Source organism: Eimeria necatrix, genomic scaffold, assembly GCF_000499385.1.
Source record: "Eimeria necatrix Houghton genomic scaffold, Enh_scaff122, whole genome shotgun sequence".
Taxonomy (NCBI): domain Eukaryota; phylum Apicomplexa; class Conoidasida; order Eucoccidiorida; family Eimeriidae; genus Eimeria; species Eimeria necatrix.
This window is the reverse complement of record NW_013651995.1, coordinates 27175-51342: the sequence shown is the minus strand read 5'-3', so window position 1 is coordinate 51342 and position 24168 is coordinate 27175. Positions and strand designations below refer to the sequence as shown.

General features: G+C 54.7%; 7 protein-coding genes across 7 annotated transcripts; 4 read left to right on the top strand and 3 right to left on the bottom strand.

The window, feature by feature from the left end:
• Positions 1–577: 577 nt before the first annotated feature.
• On the bottom strand, positions 578–1349 carry ENH_00008050 (hypothetical protein, conserved; the record flags this gene model as incomplete). The annotated part of the gene is made up of 5 exons (XM_013578629.1): positions 578–696; positions 756–980; positions 1055–1124; positions 1181–1228; positions 1287–1349. 5 exons carry the CDS (start codon positions 1347–1349, stop codon positions 578–580), a joined length of 525 nt encoding a protein of 174 aa, XP_013434083.1.
• A 683-nt stretch (positions 1350–2032) lies between these two features.
• Positions 2033–2547, top strand: ENH_00008040 (hypothetical protein, conserved; the record flags this gene model as incomplete). Its single annotated transcript, XM_013578628.1, is given in 2 exon segments — positions 2033–2107; positions 2113–2547. Coding segments are annotated over 2 exon segments (510 nt in total).
• Positions 2548–4142: 1595 nt separating this feature from the next.
• ENH_00008030 (Ras family domain-containing protein, putative) lies at positions 4143–7046 on the top strand (the record flags this gene model as incomplete). The annotated part of the gene is made up of 2 exons (XM_013578627.1): positions 4143–6435; positions 6802–7046. 2 exons carry the CDS (start codon positions 4143–4145, stop codon positions 7044–7046), a joined length of 2538 nt encoding a protein of 845 aa, XP_013434081.1.
• Positions 7047–7956: 910 nt separating this feature from the next.
• ENH_00008020 (PX domain-containing protein, putative) lies at positions 7957–11142 on the bottom strand (the record flags this gene model as incomplete). Its single annotated transcript, XM_013578626.1, has 1 exon — positions 7957–11142. One exon carries the CDS (start codon positions 11140–11142, stop codon positions 7957–7959), a length of 3186 nt encoding a protein of 1061 aa, XP_013434080.1.
• A 1808-nt stretch (positions 11143–12950) lies between these two features.
• ENH_00008010 (hypothetical protein, conserved) lies at positions 12951–16811 on the top strand (the record flags this gene model as incomplete). Its single annotated transcript, XM_013578625.1, has 6 exons — positions 12951–13599; positions 13761–13873; positions 14103–14986; positions 15192–15492; positions 15752–16114; positions 16479–16811. 6 exons carry the CDS (start codon positions 12951–12953, stop codon positions 16809–16811), a joined length of 2643 nt encoding a protein of 880 aa, XP_013434079.1.
• Positions 16812–17271: 460 nt separating this feature from the next.
• ENH_00008000 (hypothetical protein, conserved) lies at positions 17272–20480 on the top strand (the record flags this gene model as incomplete). Its single annotated transcript, XM_013578624.1, has 4 exons — positions 17272–17371; positions 17489–17906; positions 18283–18423; positions 18704–20480. The coding sequence occupies 4 exons, from the start codon at positions 17272–17274 to the stop codon at positions 20478–20480; spliced, it is 2436 nt and encodes an 811-aa protein (XP_013434078.1).
• Positions 20481–21208: 728 nt separating this feature from the next.
• On the bottom strand, positions 21209–23706 carry ENH_00007990 (hypothetical protein, conserved; the record flags this gene model as incomplete). The annotated part of the gene is made up of 3 exons (XM_013578623.1): positions 21209–22875; positions 23168–23274; positions 23327–23706. The coding sequence occupies 3 exons, from the start codon at positions 23704–23706 to the stop codon at positions 21209–21211; spliced, it is 2154 nt and encodes a 717-aa protein (XP_013434077.1).
• Positions 23707–24168: the final 462 nt, after the last annotated feature.

The window sequence follows — 24168 nt, the reverse complement described above, 5'->3', positions numbered from 1 at the left end:
GCTCTTCCAGGAGTGTCACCTTCTGTGCACAACTCTGAAATGAACTTTTTCGTGTACAAAGTCGAAGATCTGAAGCAACAAATGACGGCAGATGCGTAGCGAAAGGCTCGCATGCGGACCCCTTCAGAAGCGACACTAGTTGCAGAAACAACTGCAAGAAACAGCGACTGCAGTGAAGGACACAGCAGTTGAAAAACGACTGAAAGAAGAGCTATAATGCGAACTGCAGTAGTCCTGATGCAGCTTCCGCTGCAGCAACTGATGCCGGCACTGGCGCACCAATTGCAGTAACAACTGCAAGCGCATCTGCAGTGCTCATTTTGTTTTGAGACTATTTGAAGTCAATGTAGTGAATAACTGATGCGTTTCGGGGCCAGCGAAGCATGCTTCCTCTTTTACCTGACTCGATCAAACACCAGCAGCATCAGGCGTCGCTGAACTGCGCAGAGGAATTTCTACTTGGCTTACTTGCGCATTGACAGCTTCTTGAAGTTATTTCGGTGTAGGAAGAGACCGTACTCATTTTTTTCTTCCTGAGATCACACAAGCGTGCGTATGAGCGCGTGAATTGACTGAATTAAGCCTTCGGTTTTGTTTGTGAAGTAGACAGTCCCACCTCTTCGGAAGTATCTTCCTCGCCGCCTGCTTCTTGAGCAGAAGCTTCTTGAGGCGCTTCCTCTGGCTCTGCTTCTGTGGCTTTAAAAGGGCAGTAAATGAAGTTTATATTCGCATTTGTGCGAAGTTCTCAGGCTAACGCTCAGAAGTGAGAGCCGCGGCTTCGTTTGGCTCAGCGGTCTTCTCCTCAGCCTTTTCTTCTGCGGCTTCAGCTTCGTTTGCTTCAGCACTCTTTTCCTCAGCCTTTTCTTCTGGGGCTTCAGCTTCGTTTGCTTCAGCACTCTTTTCCTCAGCCTTTTCTTCTGTGGCTTCGGCTTCGTTTAACTCAGCGCTCTTCTCCTCAGCCTTTTCTTCTGCGGCTTCTTCTGTTGGGGAAAAGAAATGGATTTATTCAGCCATAGGCAGTTTTCTGGTTCTGTAGCTGCTGTGGTTTCCCGACCCTCAGCTGGTTGCTCCTCTGGAGGCTGCGCCTCTTGCTCAGCGAGTGCAACTTCTTTTGGAGTCTCCTCCTACAAGTTTCGCAACTTCAAATCTGCATTTAATATCATTTGTTCACAGGGAACACCTCAGGGGCTTCCCCTGTCAGTTTTTCTATCCCCGCCGCAACGCGCCGCTGGAATGGAAGCAAGATGCAACTTCAAAAAAAATCAAGTTGGGGTTTTGTGGAGCACCTCCTCTTCAATAAGACTCTTAAGGTTTTGTTTTTCGTGGTCGAGTTCTTTCTGCTTTTCCATTTCGTTTAGCTCAGCAACAACTGTTCTCAGCTTATTCTATGCCAGCGCCGTTTTGCTTATGTGGAATGGTGCTTGCCCGTTGCCTCAGCTTCCTCGTGTTTTGCTTTCTCTTCCTGTGCCTATTGTGCATTTTGCAAGAAGCTAAACAACATTAAGCAATGCACCTCCTCTCTGAGCCTGCAGGAGAGCGAATAACTACTTTCGTTTCAAGTTCGCCTTTAGTTGGCCTTACTCATGTGCTGCATCTGCTTCAGCTTCTTTGGCTTTCGTGATTCTCTGCATTTCCCGTGGCTTTTGTCAGTAGACCCTAAAGAGGAAAAACAGCCGTACCTTCTCTGCATCTAGCAGCTCACTCACAGCTGCACAGGAAAGTGTAAAAAGGAACAAATTAGGAACAAAAGCCTTTGAATGAATTTGAAGTACCCTCTTTGTGCTGCTTGGCCTCGGCGTCTTTGGCCTGGAAGGATTGAAGTCAAAATTGCGTGATAATTTTGTGTGTAGTGGCATGATTATTTTGTGCAGATTTTTTAATTTCATGTTTGCACTTCTTGCACTTCTCGTACCAGTTTGCGAACGAGTGCGGATTCCTCATGCTCTAAGTGTGCATGATGATATATTTGCTCCCGAATCGCTGAAATTGTGATGAGAAAAAGTAGATCTTTGTTTCTGAGCCAAGTGCATCGATGAACTGCTTGTTTCACCTTTGGCCACTTCACGGTCGCCGGATGCTGGAATCCGGAAATGAAAGGGAACACGTTTAGGTGAAAACCTCACACACTTGAAGAATACAAAGTACCTTCAAGTGGAATGCAACATTCTCCGGGCTCATCCCCACGACAAATGCTTAGAAGGAACGTTGCCTCCAAGGCCAACCACGCAGGGAAAAACCTATAAAGCCGCATCTCTTGCCCTCCTGGATGTCCGTCCCATTACTCTTATCTTGCGGATCTACATAAATATAGCGGCAGTGAAAGTATTTGCTCAGAGTGCCAAGGAGGAGGCCATCACACAGCCGGTAGAAGGGCCGTTGCCTCCAGCGCCTTCCGGCATTTCCACAGCTGCGCATACACCTGAACTATCTATCGGTAGGATGGAGGAATTAATCTATAATTCGCACCCCAAGGGCGATACAGCGGCAGTTTACTCCGGTGGAAGTAATTTGTGGCTTCCACAGCAAAGATTCTCCTACGGCTGGTAATGTTCCAGTTTCATAGTGTCATCTGAGTAGCTCTCCCCCTCCGACTGCTCCGAAACCTTCCCCTCATTATTGAAGGCTGTGCCAGCTCTTCTGCAATATTTTGCTCGGGAAACCGAGGTTTGTTCCGTGTAATTTCTTTTGCACGGGGAACCGAGGTTCCGCCGAGCTAGGCGGTCGACCAGCAACGCGGAGCAACGAGTACTGCTTCACGTACCATTTACGCCAGCTCATTGTTCCTCATTAAGCACCTGCTTTTTGTTTAAGTGTTTAGCGTGAATTAGTACGTGAGACAGACTCAGCTGCAGGTGTTAGAACACCAGCGATCACCTCCATAATGGAGGCTCTGCTGTTTGATGCGTGATCCAGCCAGATTTTATTTCACCCACAAAGTATTACCAGCTTTCTAGCTATTATTCGAGTAAATTTTTGTTTCCTCAACGCATTTCCGTGCCTTTCAACCTCCTACAACGCAGTTGCAGTAGTGGCAATGAGCACCGTAGGCGCTTTCACGTAGACGGCAGCAACACTTTGAACCACTATTATATTCAGTTCACTTCTGAATCACTCGAGGTAACATGCTCTGAATAATGACTCAGTGTTGTGATTATGCAGCGAAGCCTATGCTCGGTGGCAGGGGGCGTCCTGTGGCTCTCGCTCTTTTCGCGGTGCGGCAGCGCCTACTTTTGCCAACGCTGACGAACCTAGTTAGTAAACGTAGGTGAAGGGCTTCTTAAGAAAATGTCTTCGATGCTACAATTATAGGATAAACATAAAAGCTGCGTCCCGGTTGGCACACGAATAGCCCCATTGGGGATGCTTTTACAAAAGGTCACTTCCCAACTGCTTGTTTGGCACTGACTAAAAATATCCAGTAAAACCCAGATTTCGCATAAATTGATGCTTCAAGAATCCATTCTTACATAGTATAGTCACAAGCAAATGAGATTTTCGTTGCGAGCAGCAGTCCTTGGCCTCGCGATAGTAGCTGCTTCCCAAGTTGTCCTTCCATTGGTTCTTAAGTAGTCCTGCACTGACAGATACAAACGCTCTAGAGAAGTGTAACAAGAAGTATAAGCTCATAGGAGGAAGACCAAAAGACAGGAGAGTACACTGGCACGTCGCACGCTCCCCTTGAGCCAACTTTCTACGACAGAAGTCCCCTTCAATTCAAATATCAGTTCCTTTACCCTAGGTGGTTAACAGGAACGGTGCTCAGTCAAGACAAAGCCAACCAGCTCACTCTGTGTGCCTCTCCCCGGTACCGTAGATCTGCCTGTGGGACCTTCCTTGACCCTCTTTATTCAGTGGCAGAACAAACAGCACTTGTAACGTTGACCACTCAAGTAGCATTTGGAAACGGGAAGGCATACCCTCGACTTGAGGCTCAAGAATTGATGTTTACTTTGCCCAAGGCGCGGAATGCATTGCAAATTAGGCCTAGGGAACGCGGGGTTGCTTGCGCCGGCGTCAAAGCCCGTAAGCGAAGAGCTGAGGCAAAAGGCCTGCACAAAGCAGCTCTAAAACCCTGGGGAAAGTCATCTTCGTTGCTGCTCCAGAAGCAGTGACGACGGAAGTAAAAAGAGGAGACAAGAAAGATGGCACATCTTCCCCAACCGGTTGAAATGTTTTGGGACATCTCCTCACACAACCGCCGTACCTTCCGCCGAATTCCACCGTCTTCCGGAGCCCCCCGGTCAAGTTTAGACAGAAAAATAGGAGAGAAGGAAACAAAAGGCACCTTCATTCCAGGGAATCCAGACTCAGCTTCTATAAGTCCCAGTGGATCACCATCAACAGGCCGCCTCCTGTCGTCTTCCACGTGTCGCAGCTTCTACACAGATAGGCAGAAAGACCTCCAAACTGCTGCGTGGGAAGAAGAGGAGTTACCTGACGTCTTTGGCGCTGAATTCTCAGGGAAGTTGTGGTCTCAAGCGCTTCTTCAGCAGCACTACAAACCGTCGAGCAGCTACACAGAGGCCCTCAGCGCCACGCACGAGTCCCTACGCAGTAGCTTCAGCAAGCGCAATTCACGAGAGTTTATGGACTACAGAGGACAAGCCAAACAGCCCAGCAAAGTGCCCGCTGGGCAGCTCCCTTTGAAGAGCTCAGCCAGGCCCCTGTCCTCTTATTCGGAGTTAGGAGGGCCACAGCAAGTGCGCCCAGGGACTTCAAGGGCCCCAGCTGGCCCAGCAGCTCCAGCTGGAGGGGCCTTCGAGTCAGAGCTGCTGGCAGCCCGTGGGACCAGCATACTGCACAGATCCAGCGCTGCAGATCTGCTGCAGCACAGGAAGAAATCCTTGCAGGGACCGAAAAGGGAGTCCTCGTGGTCTCACCCAGTTCAAGAACACAAACTGCTGCAAATGGCCCAGACCCAACAAAACCGATATGGAACCAAAGGGTCTCCTGTATCAGCCTCAGGGGTCCCTGGTGCCTCAAGGCTTCCCGTCTCTTGCTGGAGCATGCTTACAACGCAAAGATTTTCTACATGCGCAGGTGAATTGGCACAAGCTGCAGCCTCTGCAGCAGCAGAGGCAGCGGCTGCAGCTGCAGCACGACGACCAGACTCCCCGCTGGCCTCCTCTGCAGCAGCACAGGCTGCAGCAGCTGCAGCAAATGCAGCCGCAGCAGTGGCAGCAGCTGCAGCTGCAAAAGCTGGTGTTTATAGCTCAGCTGGAGCAACTTCCGTTAGCTCTCCCTTGCCTGGGGGCACTGTTGATTCAGAGTCACTTTGCAACGAGTCTTCAAGGCCGGCGGAGCCGACGCAGGGTTCAGGGGAAGAGGATCTTGAGGACTCTCAAGAGAACGAAACCCCAATGACAGTTCAGGAACATTCCGGCTTTTCTTTTGCTTCACTCGCAATAGCTGCTGCTAATGCTGACTCTCTAGCGATTTATGCTCCCCCTTCTGCAACTGCCGGCACTGCTGCTGTAACAGTTGCTGCTGCTGCTGTTGCTGCCATGTCGAAGGAACTCGGTGCTCCAGAATGCGAAGCTGAGGGTCGCAACGGCACCTTTTGTGAAAAGAAAAAGAGCCCTCCAACGGCAGAGGCAGTAGCAATATCAAGTGGATCAGCCGCATTAGGGGTGGCAGCAGCGGCAGAAGTGACAACCATAGCAGAATCAGGATCATCAGCAACTGCTGCAATTTCATCAGAGAAAATAGCTTCAGCAGCCACCAAGCCGAATGACAGGCCCATATCTGAAGAAATCGCAGTGAGAGGGGCAGTTGGAGCAGCAACAATAGCTACGGCAGCTACGGCAGCAGCTGCAGTGGGACAGACTGAAACAGGAGGCATCTATAAAGCTGAATCTCCGTGCACCATGAGTGATCAGCAGAAGCAAGACGCTCGCTCGCGCGTCCCCCCACTCCCACTTGGAGTTATTGCACCCATTAATGCTGCCCGCGAATCTATTTGCCGCAGCGGGAACAGTACATTGGGCAGCAGCAGCAGGAGCAGCCTCAGCAGCATCAGGCCACAGATCCCAGTCATTCCTGTGCCCCAGCGAAGGTGGAAGGTTCTGGACATGCCGATGCCTCTTAGACTGAAAGTGGTGACTGCGGGGCCCCCAGCAAGCGGCAAGAGCTGCTTGGTGCGGCGCTTCTGTGAGCGGCGATTCGCCGGGGTTTCCCTCCGGGAAAGGGGCGCGAGAGGGGGAGCTATGGGCCCCCGCACAATAGCCTATGACTTTGGCTTGAGAGACGTGGTGCTGCCTACCAAAGAAACGGTGCGGCTGCACTTCGTGGACTTATCCGGGGAGCCAGTGTTTGCCGAGGCAATCAAAGGAGCCTTCGAAGGAGCTGATCTGCTGCTCATGGTCTTCGACTCAACGGACCCAGCTTCCCTTACTGCTGCGCTTGAGACATTGCAGCAAGCCAAAGGACAAACAGGTGACTGCACTCTTTAGAATTATGCTTGAGAGCCTAACAGTGCATCACTTGCTTCACAATTTCCGCTAGTTCTCATTCACGGCACTCTCTCCACTTGTTCAACTTGACAAAACAAATGAATAGCACTGGCCCATCCAAGGGAGAGGCCAGCTTATGTTGCTTGCTTAGTTGCGTCTCTAGACAGCATTCAAGAACATCTAACAAAATGGACAGCCGCAGCAGCAGTAGTGTCCGCTGCAGCAGCAGAGGCACTAGGAGCAACGGCGGCGCAAGCCGTATTGCTGCTGATAACCACAGCCAATCAGTACTTCCACATGCAACTGGCTATATACTAAAAGACCTGTGTAACGTGCTTCGTTGCAACAGGTGATGCACTCCTTGTTCTAGTCGCCGCTAAGGCCGACGGCTCTGCTGCAGCGAAAGCCGGCGTTGCAGCAGGAAAGGAGGCAGCAGCAGCAGCAGGGGCTCGCTTCTACGCAGCATGTGCTGAGACAGCTGACGGAGTTGATGCGCTCTTCCTTGAGACAGCTACCGAAGCAGCAGCAAGGGCTAGGGCTCGTTGCAACGTGCAGATTCCCGGAATAAATGTTAGAGGTGCTCCCAAGCAGTGATAAGGACAGGCAAGCTTCCTTTCCCTGCTCATGCTGCCTTCACAGCAGAGCATTCACCCGTCCGGAGATCCGGCCTCTCCTCTGCTGGATAAATTCTGTAAAAGTTGGGTCTTTTTGAGACCAACGAGCTACTACGATCCTAGGCCAAACTAAGCTGGGCAACCTCACTATGTGGCCCTAAGCTGGCACTGGCATTTTGGAGTAGCTAAGTCTACTCAGCACAAAAGCCAGCAAACTCTAAACAAGAAAACAGTTTACCTTGAGCAGAACTGCAGCAACTGCAGCAGCAGCTGTTGCAAATGCCGCCGTGGCTACTCGTGCTTCTGCAGCTAGGAATGACGATACAAAGCTACAAACAGAATTATCACTGCAGCAGCACCAGCAGCAGCTGCGCGGCCACTGGCCTGAATGCGCTACTTACCAGCCACCCAGTTGCTGGCGTTGTTTTGGCTGCTGCAGCGGACATGCTGCAGCTACTGCTGCAGCTCGCGCACACTGCAGCAGCAGTTGCCTTCGCTGTTAGCTGCAGCAGCAGCAGCGACGCACCAACTCAAAGTCAATTATTTCTGCGCCCTCTTTCACAAGAAGCATGCCCAGCCCGAACGGGCCAACGGCCTTGGCGCTGTGGAGAGACAAACCAATACAGCGCACCGCAAGTGCAGCAATGACAGCAGCAACAACTGGTGATGCTGCTCCTGCTGCAACCCACTTGAACCCTATACCCTACGACTGGCAAAAGAACAACCCTCTGCCCCACCCCATCCTCTGCATTGCCAATAAAACAAAATAATGCTGAGCCCAGATGAGCAGGCTTCAGCAGTCTGTAGCTGCTGGCGTAGTTGCTGCTACTGCTGCTGCTGCACGCGTTGGATCCTATCTAATGCGACGGCAAAGAGTGCGGCTGCTTTCGTCAGGTGTTGTTTTCCCCAGCGTCCTGCTGTGGCTTGGGGCGCTGCTGCTGCTGCTGCTGCTGCTGCTGCTGCTGCGGCGGCTGCTGCGGCTGCTGCGGCTGCTGCGGCTGGAGGGGTTGCTGCGGATGCAGGTGCAGCTGCTGCTGCTGGCAGTGGAAGCGAGCTGCATGAGAACAAAACGCCTCCCATAAAGCCTCACTTCTTCTCTCTAAAGAATGCCTTGCTGTTAAGAATGCGTACACTGAGGCTCCAAGAGCCTCAGATCGCATGGCTGCCCACGCAGGGGCTTCTACGTACACAAGGACTTGCTGCGCCAGCGCAACCTGCTGCTGCAGCGGCTGCAATAGCATCTTCTGCTGCTGCAGACGCTGCTGCTGCTCCCCGACCTGGGCCGCTTTGTCTTTCCACCGCAAGTGAGTCTGCAGCCAGCAGCCCCGAGGGGATCTCCGCAATGCGGCCAGCTCTACCTGCAGCTTGGCTGTTGCCGCTGCTAGCTGCTGCTGCTGCTGCTGTAGTTGCTCCACATAGTTGAAAGCATTAATCATGGCATCACTATCTTCTATCCCGCGATTAACAGCAGCAAGCAGCAAATCCAGGTGCTGCTGCCGAGACTGACGCTGACACAACAGACCACAGAAAAACAACGCAGATGACAAATCCTGCAGAGCGTCGCTACCAGAAATTGTGAAGCCTTGCTGCCGCAGCAGCTGCTGCTGCTGAAACTGCTGTTGCTGCTGCTGATGCCGGTAAGAATTAGCGGGGGCTGTCGCTGTAGGGCCAGTGCTGCTTTCCCCGGAGAACTGAACTTCTTGCTGCAGCTGCGGAGAGCTCCTCAAGTTGGAGAGAACATCATTCTCCCGGGCATCAATTTGCAGCTGATGCATCGACTGCTGAAGCCCCGTAATGCCCCGCGACGCAGCGATAGGTCCATTGCCCATGGTGCCGCGGAGAGGCCGCTGCTGCTGAAACGCCACGACACCCCGCGATGTAGGCACGGGACCATTACTGGCGATTGGACGAAGCAGAGGCTGCTGCAGCTGCTGCTGCTGCTGCTGCTGTTGCTGTTGCTGTTGCAGCAACAAAGGCTGGTGCAGCTGCTGCAGCGGGTCCTCTAGCCTGTGGTCTAGCAACACGGCTTGCAGAGCTTCAATGCTCCCTTGCTGTTCTTGCTGCAGCTTACAGATGCGCCGCAAATGCCCGCGCAGCATCGTCAGAAACTGATGGTGGTGTGTCACTAGGGCTTTACTCGCAGCCATGCGGGGACCTGCATCTGCACCAGCAGCAGCTGCTGCAGCTGCTGCTGGTGCACTTGGTGATGCAGAATCTGAGCCCCATGAAGCAGGCGAAGAGGACGCTGAAGACGGTTGTGATGCTGCAGTTGCTGCAGCTGCACTAGGTGCAGAAGCAGCAGCAGCAGCTGCTGCTGCTGACAGCTCATCGACAAACATGCGCTTGTACTCAGCTAGCTCTTCCTCTATTCGCTGAAGCTCCGTCATGTGCTGCTTGCGTTGCTTCAAAGCTTCAACGGAGAACGATGCATCGCTGCTGTTGCTGCCGTTGCTGCTGCTGTTGCTGCTGCCGTAGGGTGCCACCTCGAGCCACGCTCTTACAACAGAAGTATTCGCGAGGTGTGGCCTGTTCAGGACTCTCGTGAGAAACATGCAGAGGCCTTGCCTTCTGTCTGCTGCTGTCTCTGCGTCGTCGCGACAGGTGAGCCCCTGCTTCTTAGGCAGGGGCGGGATGAACACTCCTGGCAGCAGCTGTTGCAGCTGCTGTTGTAGCCACTGGAAGTCCGCGTGTCGCCGTCGCACTGCAAAGGGCCCCACGCCCTCGGCAGTTCCGGTGACGGCATACAGAGGCCCTCGAGACCACAACGATGATCCAACAACTACAAAGCTGTTGGTACTACTGCTGCTGCTGCTGCTGCTGCTCACAGCCTCCGTCACCCGCAGCTCTATGCGACGACGCATCCGCTCTGCTGCGCAGCTGCCGCCCCAGAAGGAGCCCTGCAGCAGCTGTTTCAGGAAGTCGCCGCAGCAGCAGCAGCAACAGTCCTCACACAGCATCTGCTGTGCGCTCTGCGCAGTGGCACTGAAGCTGCTGCTGCTGCTAGTGCTCGTACTGCTGCTGCTTGTGGTGCTGTTGCCGATGCTGCAACAGCAGCAAACGGCACGACCTCGATGCCGAGGAACACCTCCTGATGCCTCCTCTGGCAGCAGGACTGCATCTGTCTGGTCTCCAAATGGGTCAGCAGCAGATGCACTACGAGGAGCTACGCAGGCGAGCCCTTCTGCCGCAGCAGAAGCAGCAGCAGCAGAGCCGTGCGCTACATGCGGGCAGTCCTGGCGGCCACAGCTGCGCGGCTTCAAAGGATGGCAAGCACCTACCACTGCTGCCGTTGCTGCTGCTGCTGCACAATGTGACAGCGTATGACTGGAATCTGTGTGCAGTAGCGTAAAAGAGTCAATAACATCCCCATCACTGCTAAGGGACGGCTCTCGAGAGTTCGACAGCGGCTTTTGCTCTTGCTCCTGCTCCACCTGTTCCAGCTCGAGCTCCTGCTGCTGCAGCTGCAGCAGCTGCTGGTCCTGCTGCTGCTGTTGCAATAGCTGTTGCTCTTGCTGTTGCTGCAGCGGCCTGCCGCTGCATAGCGATGAAAATCCCAGGCCACTCCGCGCCCCAGAAACTGCGCTGCTGAAGCGCTCCCGGAAGCCAAACCTGACGGGTTCCTCCACAGCAGCAGCTGCCTGAGCTGACTCCGTGGTCGCCGCCGCTGCTGCTGATGCTGCGATCTCAGCCCCATTTGTCGCGTTCGCAGATGGCGCCAATGGGGCCACATTGTGGGTCACGAGGGCCTCAGTCCTAAGACTGTCCGGTGGCTTCTGCTGCTGCTGCTGCTGCTGCTGCGCACTCGCCGACTCATCAGCCGGCGAAGCACTCACTGTCTGTTCCGCTGTGGCGGTTTCCCCGTCGCTGCTGCCCACTGCCGCCCCTGAGCCCCCGCATGTTGCTGCTGGCTGCTGCTGCTGTTGCTGCTGTTGTTGCGAAGGCGACTGTGGGGTGTTCACGCTAGCTGCAGCCGCAGCAGCCTGCGCCGAGGCAGCCGCCAGAGCGGCAGCCGCCGCAGCAGCATTTGCACGTTGCTTGTTGTTGCTGGTCCGAGAACCTGCGGCCTGCCTACCCATATTGCGACGAACAGTTGCTGCAGCAGCAGCAACAGCTGCTTCAGCCGTTACTGCTGCTGCAGCAGGTGGAGCTGTCTTGCAGTCGCGAGAAAAATTCCTTATTGGCCCTGAGAGCCTGAGAGGCAGCGCTAAAAATGTCGAGCAAATGCTGGTTGTGCCCCGGATGCTGCTTCTCCTGCTGCGGCAGCTGCTGCTGCAGCCGCTCCTTAAGGATACTTAATGTGCTGTCCGTGCTATAGAGCCCCGGCACAGACAGGGCCGCGGCTGCTTCCGACAGGAGAGCGGAGGGCCCTTGACCAACTCTGTAGCAGCACGTGCTGTAGCCGTGTGCTGTTTGCAGCAGGTTCACTAGGCAAGAGTCGGTCGATGCCACTGCAGATATGCGCTGTCTGCAGCAGCTGTGCAAAAGCTGTGCTGCAGCAGCTAGTTTTGCTGCTCTAAACGCAGCGGAAGCTGTAGGGCAGAGCCCCTACTACTGTTTTTGAGGCTTGTGGGGCCATCAGAATGACAGCAAATGCGCAACTGCGAGCTAACCGACAGCTGTGGCCGTGCTTTCGGTGATGTCTCCCCTGCTGCTTCCGCTGCTGCTTTGGCCTGCTGCTGCCACTGCAGTTGCTACTGCTGCGCTCACACCAACAAATGTGCGTTCACCACAAAGGGACAATTACTAAGTGAGACGAAAAATCAGATTCCTGCTGTTGGTGTATGGCTCGCTGTTGCTGCTTCCGCTCAGCCGCCGGTGCTGCCGCTGCTGGTGGTCTGAACCAGCAGGAGGCGCGGCTTGGGCCGCGATGAGGCCGGAGGACAGTGCGGTCTGTTCACCGAGAGATAAATAAACAAAAATAGGCAAGATAATGTGAAAATGAAAACCACGCTTATTAAAGAAAGCCTGCGCTGCTGCTGGCTTCTATAGCAGCACCTGCTGCAGCAGCAGCAGCAGCGCAAGCACCGTACGATGGAAGCAGCTGCCCACCGCTCGCAGTGTGTTGCACGAATACGCAGACAAAGTAGTATAATAAATTCGGGAAAACAGTCACAAGTATACGTCAAAAGGGCCTCAGGTAATAGGGGTGAGTCGCTGCAAGCAGACTAGCAACACCGCAGTGGTCGGCGCAGCGGCTGCAGCAACGGCTACTGCTACTGCTGCTGCTGCTTTCGGCACAACAAAATTGAATACAACTGGAACCCCGAGACACGATACAAGTAGAAGAAAGGAATACTATTGATTCCTCTAGAAACAACTAGAGTGGCAATTTCATGTATACTACAAAACTGCATCAGCGCTCATCGCCGCTGCGCAGGCAGTGCGTGCATTGTCTCGACGCCGCTGCTTTTGCCAAGCTCAATACGGTAGCGAAGACAATCCTTTATATATAACATTATTGCTAAATGTGAAATAACGGATTCATTTGCCTGCTTAGACTCTGTTTGCTGGCGATCAACCTAGAAGCGCTACCCCCCACATGACCACTGGGTTTGGGGGCCCCCCAGCTTATGAGGGCCCCACGCTCTTTGATTGTCCGTTCCTGCCCGGCTACCCAGCATTAGTTGGTTTGATTCCTTTTCGTGTTTTTTGAACTATATTGCAGTATTAACTCATAGGGTAGCGTCTTTATGTGCGCATTGAGCAGTTGAGGGCAGGGGCACTGCAGGGGCCCCCAGTGAGTACAGTAGACTCGACGGCGAAGCGGGCGCGGGCAGCAGCGCATAAGTTGCAGCGAAACAGCATGTGTCTTTACTGCTTATGACTCTAATGGTGTTGCTGGTGCGCGTACTGTGCCTCCAGTGGCACGCAGGCGTCAAGGGACATGGTGGCGTACCCCCGGGTACACAGCCCGCGACGAGCTGCTGAGGCCGGGCTTGCAGCAGCTGCAGAAGTAAACGAGCCGCCCACAGCAACAATAACAGCTCCCGCTGCAGTGCCAAGCTGCTGTACCAAACTGGGAGAAACAGGAGCGGCGCATTCCAATGCAACGGGAGTCGCAGGATCAGGTGCTGCAGCGCCTGCAGAAGCAGCTGCAGCAGCAGCCGCAGTTCCGAAGCCGCCTCTCTCTACATTCACTCTATTAATCAGTCGGCGCTACATACTCGCTGTAGGGAGCACAGATCAGCTGTGGAACTCATGCGGGGAGCCTCAGGAGCAGCAGCACGCAGCGCAGCAGCGGAATGAGCAGCAGTCGCGGCAGCAGCAGGATCTGGAACATATTTTGGGGCGTGATGGGGTGACATGGAGGCGGCTTCACTCTATTCTGCTGCTGCACAAGCAGCCAGTGTTGCAGCAGCGGCAGCAGATGGAGCAGTACCTTCGGCAGCAGATGCAGTCAGAGCAGCAGCAGCAGCAACAGCAGCAGCAACCGCAGCAGCACGAGCTGCCTCATTTCAGCCGTCCCCCAACGTGGGAACGAATCGGCTCGAAGTTCATGACTACGGAGGCTGCGAAGAACTGCCTAAGGCAAAGTCAGCTGCCGCTGCTTCTTCTTTAGCGCCACGACCTTGCACAAAATTTGCTTCTCTTTTCTTTGTTGCTTCGGTTGCTGCTGCAGTTGCAAAGTCTGAAGTTGGTTTGTGGTGCCCCTCAAGTTGCATGCTATGTGCTTCTGCTGCTCATGGGCGTGCAGCGCTGCAGCTGCTGGGGGAGGCCCCGGAGCAGCAGCTTTCCGTGTCGGGCCTTGTTGGCTTCCTGCCTCTGCTCTGTGGCTTTCACCTCGTTGCTGCTGTTGGCGCGCGACCAGTAAGGCAGCAGCAGCAGCAGCAACGGGTGCACAGGGAGGGGCAGCGACAGAGCTTGCTGGCAGCACGCAGCAGCACCAGCTAGTTCTACTGAGGCAGCAGCAATAGAGGCACCCACAGCGCAGCAGCGAGGGCTGCTGTAGCGGGAGCAGCTGAGGCCTTGAATGCGCAGCTGTAACTGCTGCAGCAGTAGAAAGCAGCAAAGAGGCTCTGCTGCTCTGTCTTTGCAGGCTGCGCGTTTGCTTGTGCACCACACAGTACACAGTATCGACGATTTGGTTCTCCTTCCCCTTTTTTTCACCGCTGAGACGCCGCAGGAGGCTGCTGCCTTCTGCTGCAGCAGTCCTCCCACGCTCCACTTGCTGCACTCGCTGCAGCAGCAGCAGCAGCAGGCTAAGCGAGGACAGCAAAAGCAGCAACAACAGCAACCGCCAGAGGATCAGCCACTCAATCAACAGCAGCTCGAGCTTCTGCAGGAGGTGCAGCAACTTTGCAAAAGACTCTCGGGATTGTCCTTTAGCGCAAGCACAGCCGCAGCGGCAGCAGAAGATGCGAAATACAGAACTTCAGTTTTGGCTTACCGCGCCGACCGCGGATTTTACTTCTGCCGGACTCTCTGCATCAATCTCTCCCTGCAGCAGTTGGCTGCCAGGAGGCGTGCTGCATGTGCAGCAGCGGCTGCTGCTGCTGCTGAGCTAACTGCGGCAGCAGCTGCTCAAAAGGGGGGAGGAGCAGCAAGAGTTGCAGCGGCAGCTGCTGCTGCTGCTGCCAGCGGAGCCGAGTTCCACGGGCAGTATCTGAGCTGCGAACTGAATCCTAAATGCTGTCAATGCAAGCAGCAGAAGCAGCAGCCCCAGCAGCAAGTGCAGCGGCAACAGCAAGAGGCCACCAGCCGCTGGCATTGGTCGCCTTTACACCGGGAGGAGTGTCGTTTTCTGTGGAACCGCGAATTGTTGTCTTTACTGCTGCAGCAGCAGCAGCAGGACTTAATATCAGAGGGATTCTTCTTGCTGCTGTTGCATGGGTCGGTGCAGCAGCAAGTGCTGCAAACCCAAGGGGTCCACCTGCAGCTGTTAACAATCTCAAGACGTTCTGCTGCGTTTGCAGGGCCCCGGTAGGGAAGCACTGAGGCTCCTTGGTGCTGCTAGTGGTGCTGCCTTTCAGTGCTGTTTGTGCTGGTGCATCCATTGCTGCTTGTGTTGCCACAGCTGCCGCTGCTTCTACGGTTTTCTGCGCTTTTTTGTGCTGATTGGTCTCGCTGCTGCATCATTCGTCTTGCTGTTGTTGCTGCTGCTGGTGTTGCTGCGGGGTCTCAACAGATACCGTAAGCGGGGGCTCAACGACGCCGGTGATGCGGCAAACGAAATCGAAGTTGAATTTATTTGTCAGGCGACGATTCCCTCCCGAGCAGCCACAGCAGCAGCAGCCCGGCAAGCAGCCGCTTCAGCAGCAGCAGCGGCAGGAACTCCTGCTGCACTGTGGAGGCAAGTGCTGCTGCGAGGGGGTGGGGGATTTGAGTTTGCTGTTGCTTCTCACGTCTTGTCGCGAGGCAGCGCTCCGCTGCTTTGGTTCCAAGACACTGCAGTCATTCCTTCACGGCCCAGAATCCGCCGCAGAATGGTGCGTCTGGCTGCAGCATTAGCAGCTGCAGCGTCTTCAGCTTCATTTGCAGTGGCCCATGTTCCCGCCAGAAGCTTCTGATAGGATTAACCCTTCTGATAAGCTTGATTTCCTTGGCGCTGCTTTTGCGAGTTAATGAGACAGTTTTAATTATTTACACAAGGGTGCTGCCGGTGCACTCCTAAAGTGCTTCTCCTTGTTGCTTTCCTCGCGGCGGCTGCCACAGGAACTGTTGCTGCTGCTTTTGCTGCGCCCTCAGACGGACGTCAACTGCAGCGCTATTAGAAGGCATATGGCGAGCTTGCTGCAGCGGTATGGAGCTCCGCTGCTGTTGCTGAACCTATTGCGCAGCAGCCCCCGCGCAGCGCATTCTGCGGAGAACCAGCAGATAGCCCCACTTGGTTTTTCTGCAGCAACTTCTAGGCTAAGTCGACAGAAGCATTCGCAGCAAGGTCTGGGATGCACAGCAGAGGAAACAGTAGCAGTAGCGATAGAGGCAGCAAACGCTGCTGCGCGGAAGACAGAGGATAGTCCCAGCGAAGAAGCAGCAACGGCCACAGTAGCCGAACAGGAGTCTTGCCTTGGAAATGAATATCGCAGGGCTGTAGCGGCCCTAAATTCGGTGAGTTCAGCAGCCGTAACCGTGGCAGGGGTAACTTTTCTACTTTTGTTACCACTGATGATGCATTACTTCCTAGTAATGAGGAATCTGCTGTTGTTCTAATTTGTCAGCGAGGTGATGCAGCAGCAGCTGCTGCCACCTACCATCAATCGCTAAGTCTTCAATGACTTGAATAGCATCTGCCGAACTATTTTTTGATTCTGCCAAGCCACACCGTGGCAAACATTAAACATGACGCTGTTGGCTCATTGCTGGACTTGGTGCAGTGCCATGCTGTGCTTTTTGCAAGACGGTCTGGGTACTGCAGTGCCGCAGGGTTTATGGAGTGCTGTTGCTGCTGCGCTGTTTGCTGTGATTGCCTTAGGAGCTTCCTGCTGCAGTGCAACTCCGATTTGCTGCGGTGGATATCGAGGCAGCAAGGAGAGGCGACCCGGCAGAGGCGTCTTCACGAGTGGGCGGCCTGGCGGCGAAGACTTTGGAGGAGCTGCAATTCTTCGCCTCTCAAGAGTCAGTGCTAAAGACCGCGGGCTCAGACTTTAGAGCAGCAGAGCAACATGCAAGCCAGTGCACCGCCAGAAGCCTTGGCTCAGCAGCAAGAGCAGCAAACGGACTTCCAGCTAAAGCAGAAAGAGCAGCGGTGGCGACAGCGAAGCTGTTGTGCTGTGACTACTCTGCGCATTCGCACATGCTTGTGTGATTCAGCCTCTGGGGCCTGTCGCCTTGTCAGCTGCAGCGCGGGGTGTGTCGCCTGAACTGTTTGGACTCTTTGGACCGGACCAACGAAGTGCAGCTGCACATGCACAGGGCTTTTGCGCTGCGCTTTCTTCGGAGCCTCCCGGCGGCGGTGACGATAGACAGCGCCCTAGACGAGCAGGCAGGGCTCGCCATGATTGCATATTGCAAGAGAGCTCAGCTTCACTTTCCCCTAGTCACGAAGGCATACGCATGGGCGCCAGCGCAGAACACAGTAGCACTTAAAACGCAGTTGCGGTGATACGAAGAAACAGACGAATGCAGAGGCAGGGGTGCAGCGACACAAGCAGAAATGCAGGAGGTCTGTGGCAGTGAGAACAGTAAAGAATGCTACGGCGAGGAGGGCAGACGGACACTTTTCGTTATACAGCCAGAGACAGGTACAAGGACTGCGAATACACATAATGGCTATGGGGTTACATTTTCGTTCTTTGCTGCAGGTTCTGAATGCAATAGCTGTTCTAACAGACGCCAGTGGGGACGACGTGGCCTTGCAATATGGAGGTCAGAAAGTTTGGATCCTTACCGGTGCTCTTATTCTTTTGCTTTAAAATTTACTGTCTATAGTTACGGGCTCAGGGCTTAGTGCTGGCGCACCTGCGTCGCGGTGTTTTCACACAGGTTCAGTAGCCCATAGGAAAAGACTGGAGCCACTGGCCTGGGCCGCACAGTTGCCGGTGGAGTCGTGTAGTGCAGACGATCCCAGAGACAACCTCTGGGGCATTTCTTTTGAGGCTTCAACAGGCAGCAGAAGTAGCAGCAACAATGGAAGCAACGGGGATGGCCCTCAGCTGCGGTCTCAGCCCTCAACGAGCTCTCTTACCGCGGATGATGCCGCTGCACCGGAGGGGCCGCGAAGTAATGACAGCACCAGCACTACTGGCAGCAGCAGCAGCAAGCCCGGAGGCCTTTTCAGCGGCGCCTTAGTTGCTCTTAAAGGGGTCTCATCGGCCCTTGCTGTCCAGTGGGTAGGAAGGAAGGGCACCACAGCAGCCTTTGTGCCTCTTCTGCCTGGCCTGTCCACATCTCTCCAGCGCAGGTAAAAGCCCCAACACTTGGAAATATAAGCAGCCAGAGACCGGCTAAGATCGCGATCTTCTGAATTTTCTGAGGGAAGAGCATCAGACTGAGGGTTAAGCACCAGCGGCCACAGTAGAGAGATCTTGGGAGTTTTTCCCCCATGGACAGGCGGAATTGCGCTTAGCTTAAAACTATGGCCTTGAAACACGAGCGAGTTGGAAGAAGGTGGATAGGGTGGTTGTATACAATCCACTGACAAAGCAGCGCTGGCCAAGGCGACTAGCGCTGTCGAAAAACAGGTGTCATCCAGCAGCAGCGATGACTTGGCTCTTTGGAATCCCGCTGAGACTCAGAGTTTATGGTGTAGGGTGTTTGAGCCTGCGCACTTGCTGCAGGTACAGCAACATACTTGAGGACGGCAGGAAGCAACAAGCTCTCAACATTTGGTTCTCCTTGTACCCTCCCATCAAAGAAGGTCAGCAGCAGCCGCCTATTTGGAGGCTCGAAGACGGATACGATGTTTACATACATCACAAGTGAGGAGCAAAACGGAGATGACATTTCGCGCGTTCAACAGTATGCTGCTGAGAAACAAAAGTAGCAGCATCAGCAGTTGCTGATGTACTTCTATTGTCCTCCAACGATGAAGTGTGTTCTTCTCTTCGCTTGAACACACAGTGACAAGGAAGTGCCGCTACTTCGTTGCTGCACCTGCATCTACATTGTTTACCTCCCATGCCCTTCCAAGCGTCTTTAAATTTGCTGTTGCAGCCGGCGTTGCTTCTGCGGCCTTTGCTACTGTGCTTGTTGCTTCAGCTTTCTGGAGCCATCTTTCTCCCCGAAGGACTGGTGGGTGCTGCCCTTGCAACGCTTTTTCAACGGCATGAGGTCAGCTGTCAGCATCTCTCACTGCTGCCTCTGCTGCTGCTGTACGCTGGAAGATTCTGGGTCCTTGGACGTAGCAGCAGCACGGGGAGCAGCTGGAAGTTACAGTGATGAAGACTTACAGGCACCAGCAGCAATGCAGCCAGCGGCAGCAGCGGCAACAGCAGCAAACCAAACAGCCACCAAGTGGCTTGGCTGCTGCCGTTGCCGATCCGGAGATATTATCGCAGCACAAACGGCGGAGGCGTCAAGTGGCTTTTTGCGTTCTTCTGGACCGTCTTGGGTGCTGGACTTCTTGTCCCCCGAATGTACAGGGATTCTTCTGGGCTGCACCTGCGGCAAACACATGGAGTACAGCAACGGCAGCAGCGTCAGTACCAGCCACAACGATTCATGTGACAATGGCGCATGCTTTGGAGCTGGAGACGACATACCCCACCTCTTAGATGTGTTCACGTACGGCCCCTGGCGTAGGAAAGCAGCAAATACTGCTGCTTCTTCTGCTGCGTCTGTTTTGAGGGCAGCCCCTGAGACAGATTCTGCTGCTGGTTGCCTGCAACTCAGCACGCGCGGACTAGCCGCGTCGCCAGTAGCAGTTGCTGCGGCGGGGTCAAAACATGCGTACAACAGCCAGGTGGATGCCTCTGAAGCATCACTTCGTGCTGCGTTGGAGGATCACAGAGAAGCTGAGCCAGATGAATCTCAGAAGAGCAGCAGCGACTGCAGCAAGGTGTCCAGAGCTTGTGGGGAACAACGGAAGAATCTTCAAGCCTGCGCGCATTCCAGGGGCCGTTCTCTAGCATTGCTGTTGCCAACGCTTATAGACACTGCAACAGCTGCAGCACGGGCGCTGCAGTGCTCTTACTCACTACAGCTGCGGGAGAGCGAGCAGCTGTGGGCTTACACTGCACTGCAGCAAATGCAAGAGCAGCAAGAGAAGGAGGAGCGAATGGGCAGTAGCTTCATCTCAAAATGGTCCGCAGCTCATCTAGTCCTGCAACAACGCAGCTGCAACAGCGCGCTGCAGCAAAGGCTTTTGCAGGCGCACATAGCGAGACGGCTGACAAAGTACCCACGCGATGTGGTGGCTTCTTTCGAATTGCAGCGAGCGGCAGCAGCGGCAGCAGCAGCGGCCTGCTGCTGCCAGCCTTCGTGTAAAGCACCTAGAGTAAACCGGGAGTCCAATGCGTTACTATTCCTGCTGCCGCCGCGTGCCGGGGAGACTCCTCATGCTGATGAACAGAAGACGGATACAACCCAGCAGCAGCGGCAGGTTCGGCAGCATCAGAGTGCTTTAACATTCAAAGGCATCATAAAAGAGCAGCTGCGGAGAACCTTGCAAGCGTATTCGCAGCAGCGGCAACAGCAGCATGATAAAGCTCTGAAGAGCCTTCCATATGAGCTGCAGCAGCAGCTGCAGCTCTGCAGCGATGGAGAAATGGACACTCTTAACTGCCACTTTGGTGCAGCCAGTAGTAGTAGTATCACTAGCTGCTGGCATCGAGCAAGTGCTGCTGTTTCCGAAACGATGCTGCAGCCTATCGAGCTGCATGCATTGCAGCAAGAAGCTCATCTCTTGCGGCTACAGAGGCAGCAGAAACATCTGGAGGCAGCAATGCTTCTCCCGGCCATGTACGCGTTTGCTGCAGTGGCTGCGCAGAGCCCAATGGACAAACAGCTGCTTCACCGTGTCCAGCAGCATATGTGAGGGGCCACGTTGCTACCAGCAGCAGCAGCGGCTGCGTCGACCCGAAGCTGGCGCTAGGTGCACTGTTAATGCCTCCCATTCGCTTTTGTTCTCGCCTTCAAATTGTTTTGAGCTCGCAAAATAGCAGTAGTCACGGGGGTGACTGCTGCAGTCAATGGCTGCTGCAATTGCAGAGTGCAGAGGGCACTCTGCAGTTGCAGCAGCCAGCGCAGTGCTGGCTGCAGAATTTGCCTCGAGTCTGTAGCCGGACACGAGTAATGGACTCCAGTCGCGATTTAAACTTTAAGGGAACTTTAATGGTAACTCGTAGTCTAAATCCCAAGAGATATGCCACTGATTAGAGCGACACAAATGGTGGCTTCTACATTTTATGAGGCCCGCTCAGCCTGGAGCTGATTGCCCCTTTTTAATGAAGAACAGTGATATGGAAGCCGCATCCGGTGGATTTACTCACGGGAAGGGGATGCGTCCTTGCTCCCCAGTACTTGTAATGAGTGGAGAGACACACATGAGAGAGCTGGGCATGCGGCCTGGAGGAATACTAAAGGCTCTCTGCTGACGAAAAGCGGATTTTGTGTGCTGCCCACATGTTGTAAAATGAGTTATAACAATGCCAAGAACAGGCAGACAGCGGCGATGAGTGGCAAAGACCCGAATCACAACACTCATGCATCAGGCACTACAGCGGAGCCAAGAGCGCAAGCAGCACCACGCTCAGCAGTACCCATTTACTTATTTGGCTGGCTTTGCGAGCTCTGTAGCCGCAGCCGCTCTAGCAATGGAGGAATGGAAAGCAAACTGTTGCGTTCGCTGCTGCTGTTGCTGCTGCATTGAGAGGCGCCAGCCGAAAGGGAAGCCGGCGGCGGTACTCCCTCTTTCTGCGAAAAGGAAGCGTTTTCTTCCCTGCATCGCTTGAAGTGCGCGCCTTCAACAACAGCAGCTGCAGCAGCTGCAGTAGCACCGGCACATCCCGGCAAAGCCTGTGATGCCTTTCGCTTTCCTGGGGGATCCCCAGCTCTTTGACAAGTAGCGGCTGCTGCCGCATTGCTCGGAGTGCTCTCTGCTGCCTCTGCTGCACAAGCAGCAACAGCGGCACGAAGTGGCTCTGTCACTGAGCCGTCGTACGGAATCTGCCCTACGCAGGCAGCAGGTTCATTGTCAACAGTACTAGCAGCTTGTGATGCTGTTACTGCCGCCGCTGCTTCTGTCTGTGAAGGGCTCCTGCTGCGTCTTTCAAATAGATGATTCAAAATGAAACCCCAAAATACTCTGCGACTGCAAGAACAGCACCACCAGTAGGCGGGGACCAGCCGATAATGCTCATCGTCATCATCATCATCTGTTGCTGCTGCTTGAGTAGCTCCGTCAGGTGCTTTCGACGCTGTTTCTGCAAGCTGCTGCTGCTTTCTTGCTTCTGCTTCCTGCTGCAGCGCGAAACGGCCTGCGCAGGTGAGGTGTAGGTACACTCCGCACTGCGGGCAAGACAAAGCCCTATCTTTGTCTTGAAATGACGATAAGCACAACGCGCAAGTATCAGCACTAGCAGCAAGCGTTGCTGCAGCAGGTGTTTTAGCACCGTCTGTTGCAGCACAACCCGCTACAGCAGCACCTGCTGCTGGTGAAACCGCTGGACACAGCGCCCCAGCAGCTGCGATGCTGCTGTTGCCGCTGGTGAGGGCTCTGAGATCAGGCACCGCAGCATCACCAAAGCAGCAGTTGCAGCCACTGCTGCTTTTGCTGCTGCTGCTGTCCCTGCTGCTGCTGGATTTTGTGAAGGATCCAACCCGTAGTCCTGGAGATCGAAAGCTCAGAGAGATTGCGGGGCCGCTGCTGACAGTCACCTGCGGCGGCACTCTTGTCAGCGCGCGGCCGCTGCTGCTGCTTCTCCCTTGCTTCCTTGTGCCTCCGCCGCAGCAGGGATAGACCAGCAGGTCTTGAAGAGTATCTGTCACATCTGGGCAGCAAGCATGCAGCTGCAGCGGGAGGTTACAAAAAGGAACCCCGTGCAGCAGCAGCAGCGCTTGCTGCAGCTCAGCCTCTAGCCGCTCCTGCGGGAGCTTACTGCGCCGCCGCCTGAGGACGAACGGGACGCGGCAGCAGCGAGAATCGTCTGCTGCTGCTGCCTGCTCATTGAGCAGCTCCCAGTCAGCTGCTGCAGCGGCTGCTGCTGCAGCAACCGTCTTCGGCGCTGCTGCTGCAGTGGCTTGGCTCCCCCGAACACGCGACTGCCCTCGGCCACGGCGTTGCTTGGCTATCTGTCTGCGCCTTGCTGCGCAGCTGCTGCAGTTGCTGCAGCTGCACACAGCCCCCGTGTCCCCGCTGCAGCAAAGAGAGCGAAGGGCAGCAGCAGGGACCAGAGCTTGCTGCCACCTGAATTCAAACTGCAGAGCGCCAACTAAGGAAGGAAAACCGGAGATAAACAAGCAGAGACGCCAAGGCCGATGCCTGCAAGGGCAGCAACAACCGTAGCAGCAGCAGCAGCAGCAGCAGCAGCAGCGGATACTTGGGTTAACACACTCCTCGTGGCTACGACAGCTGCTCCTGCTGCAGCGCCCCAACACTCAATGCACTGTGATAGGTAGCGAGGACTGTATTATCATCGACAGAAAAAACACGAGGGCCAGCTGCAGCAACAAGAGCACTAGGAGCCGCAGCAGCTTCAGCAGCAGCAGCAGCACGGGGCTTACAATGAGGTTCTTCTTGCTCCTTGCTGCAGCTCTCCATTGTGCTGCCGCAGCCTCCGAAGAGGATTTGTGGTGCAGCCGACGTAGAAGTGATGGGGGGAGGAGACCGACTGCAGCAAATAGACGCAAAAAAAGCCACGAGGTAAAGAGCGCCAGTCTGACGAGCAGCTGCTACTTTCCCTTTCTTCGGCTTGATGATCTTCCGTTTCGTCTGCGCTGCTAGGGTCTGAAATCGAGGGGCAGCTGCTGCCTACAGAACTACAGCTGCTGCTTCTACTGCGGTTCCCGCTGCAGCTCCTGCTGCGGCTCCTGCTGCGGCTCCTGCTGCGGCTCCTGCTGCGGCACCTGCTGCGGCTCCTGCTGCGACTCCTGCTGCGGCTCCTGGTGTGGCTTTGGCTACGGCTTCTGCTGCAGCAGCTGCTGCTGCTGCAGCTCAAGTTCGCGAGAGGGATGCTGTTCTCGACAGTGTTGCCGTGTGCGGCGGCAGCACCAGCAACTGGCACGTCGGATATTTCTTCAGCGATCGACTCTTCTGTCTCCATATGCCCATTAGCAGCCTCTCTTTGTATGGCTAAAATTTCGGGACGTTATTGTGAGCCAAGGAAGACAGGCATATACTTTTTCTGGAGATGGTGCAGCCTTGCGCAGCCGTTCAGATCATTGAGGAGGCTTTTCGCGTTTGGCGTTTTTGCGCGTGTCCGCTTGTCTGGTTGAAAGTTGCAGTAACACAAATTGAATATATTTATTTGCACAAACCAGAAGACGCATAGACGACGGCCCTAAATAAAGTTGCTCCCAACACTCGTGGGGCCCTTGAGGGCTCACGAGGCGGCGGCGCTGACGAGACCGACGCGGCTGCGACTCCTTAGCTAGTCGGTTCCCAGGGTTTTTATTCTAGTTTTTAAAGAGTTAATTCAATGTGATTAAGCTAATTTGTTTTTTTTTTGTTTCGCCTATCGCACGAATTCGGCGAGTTGGATCTCATTTTACCTGAGCTTCGCACG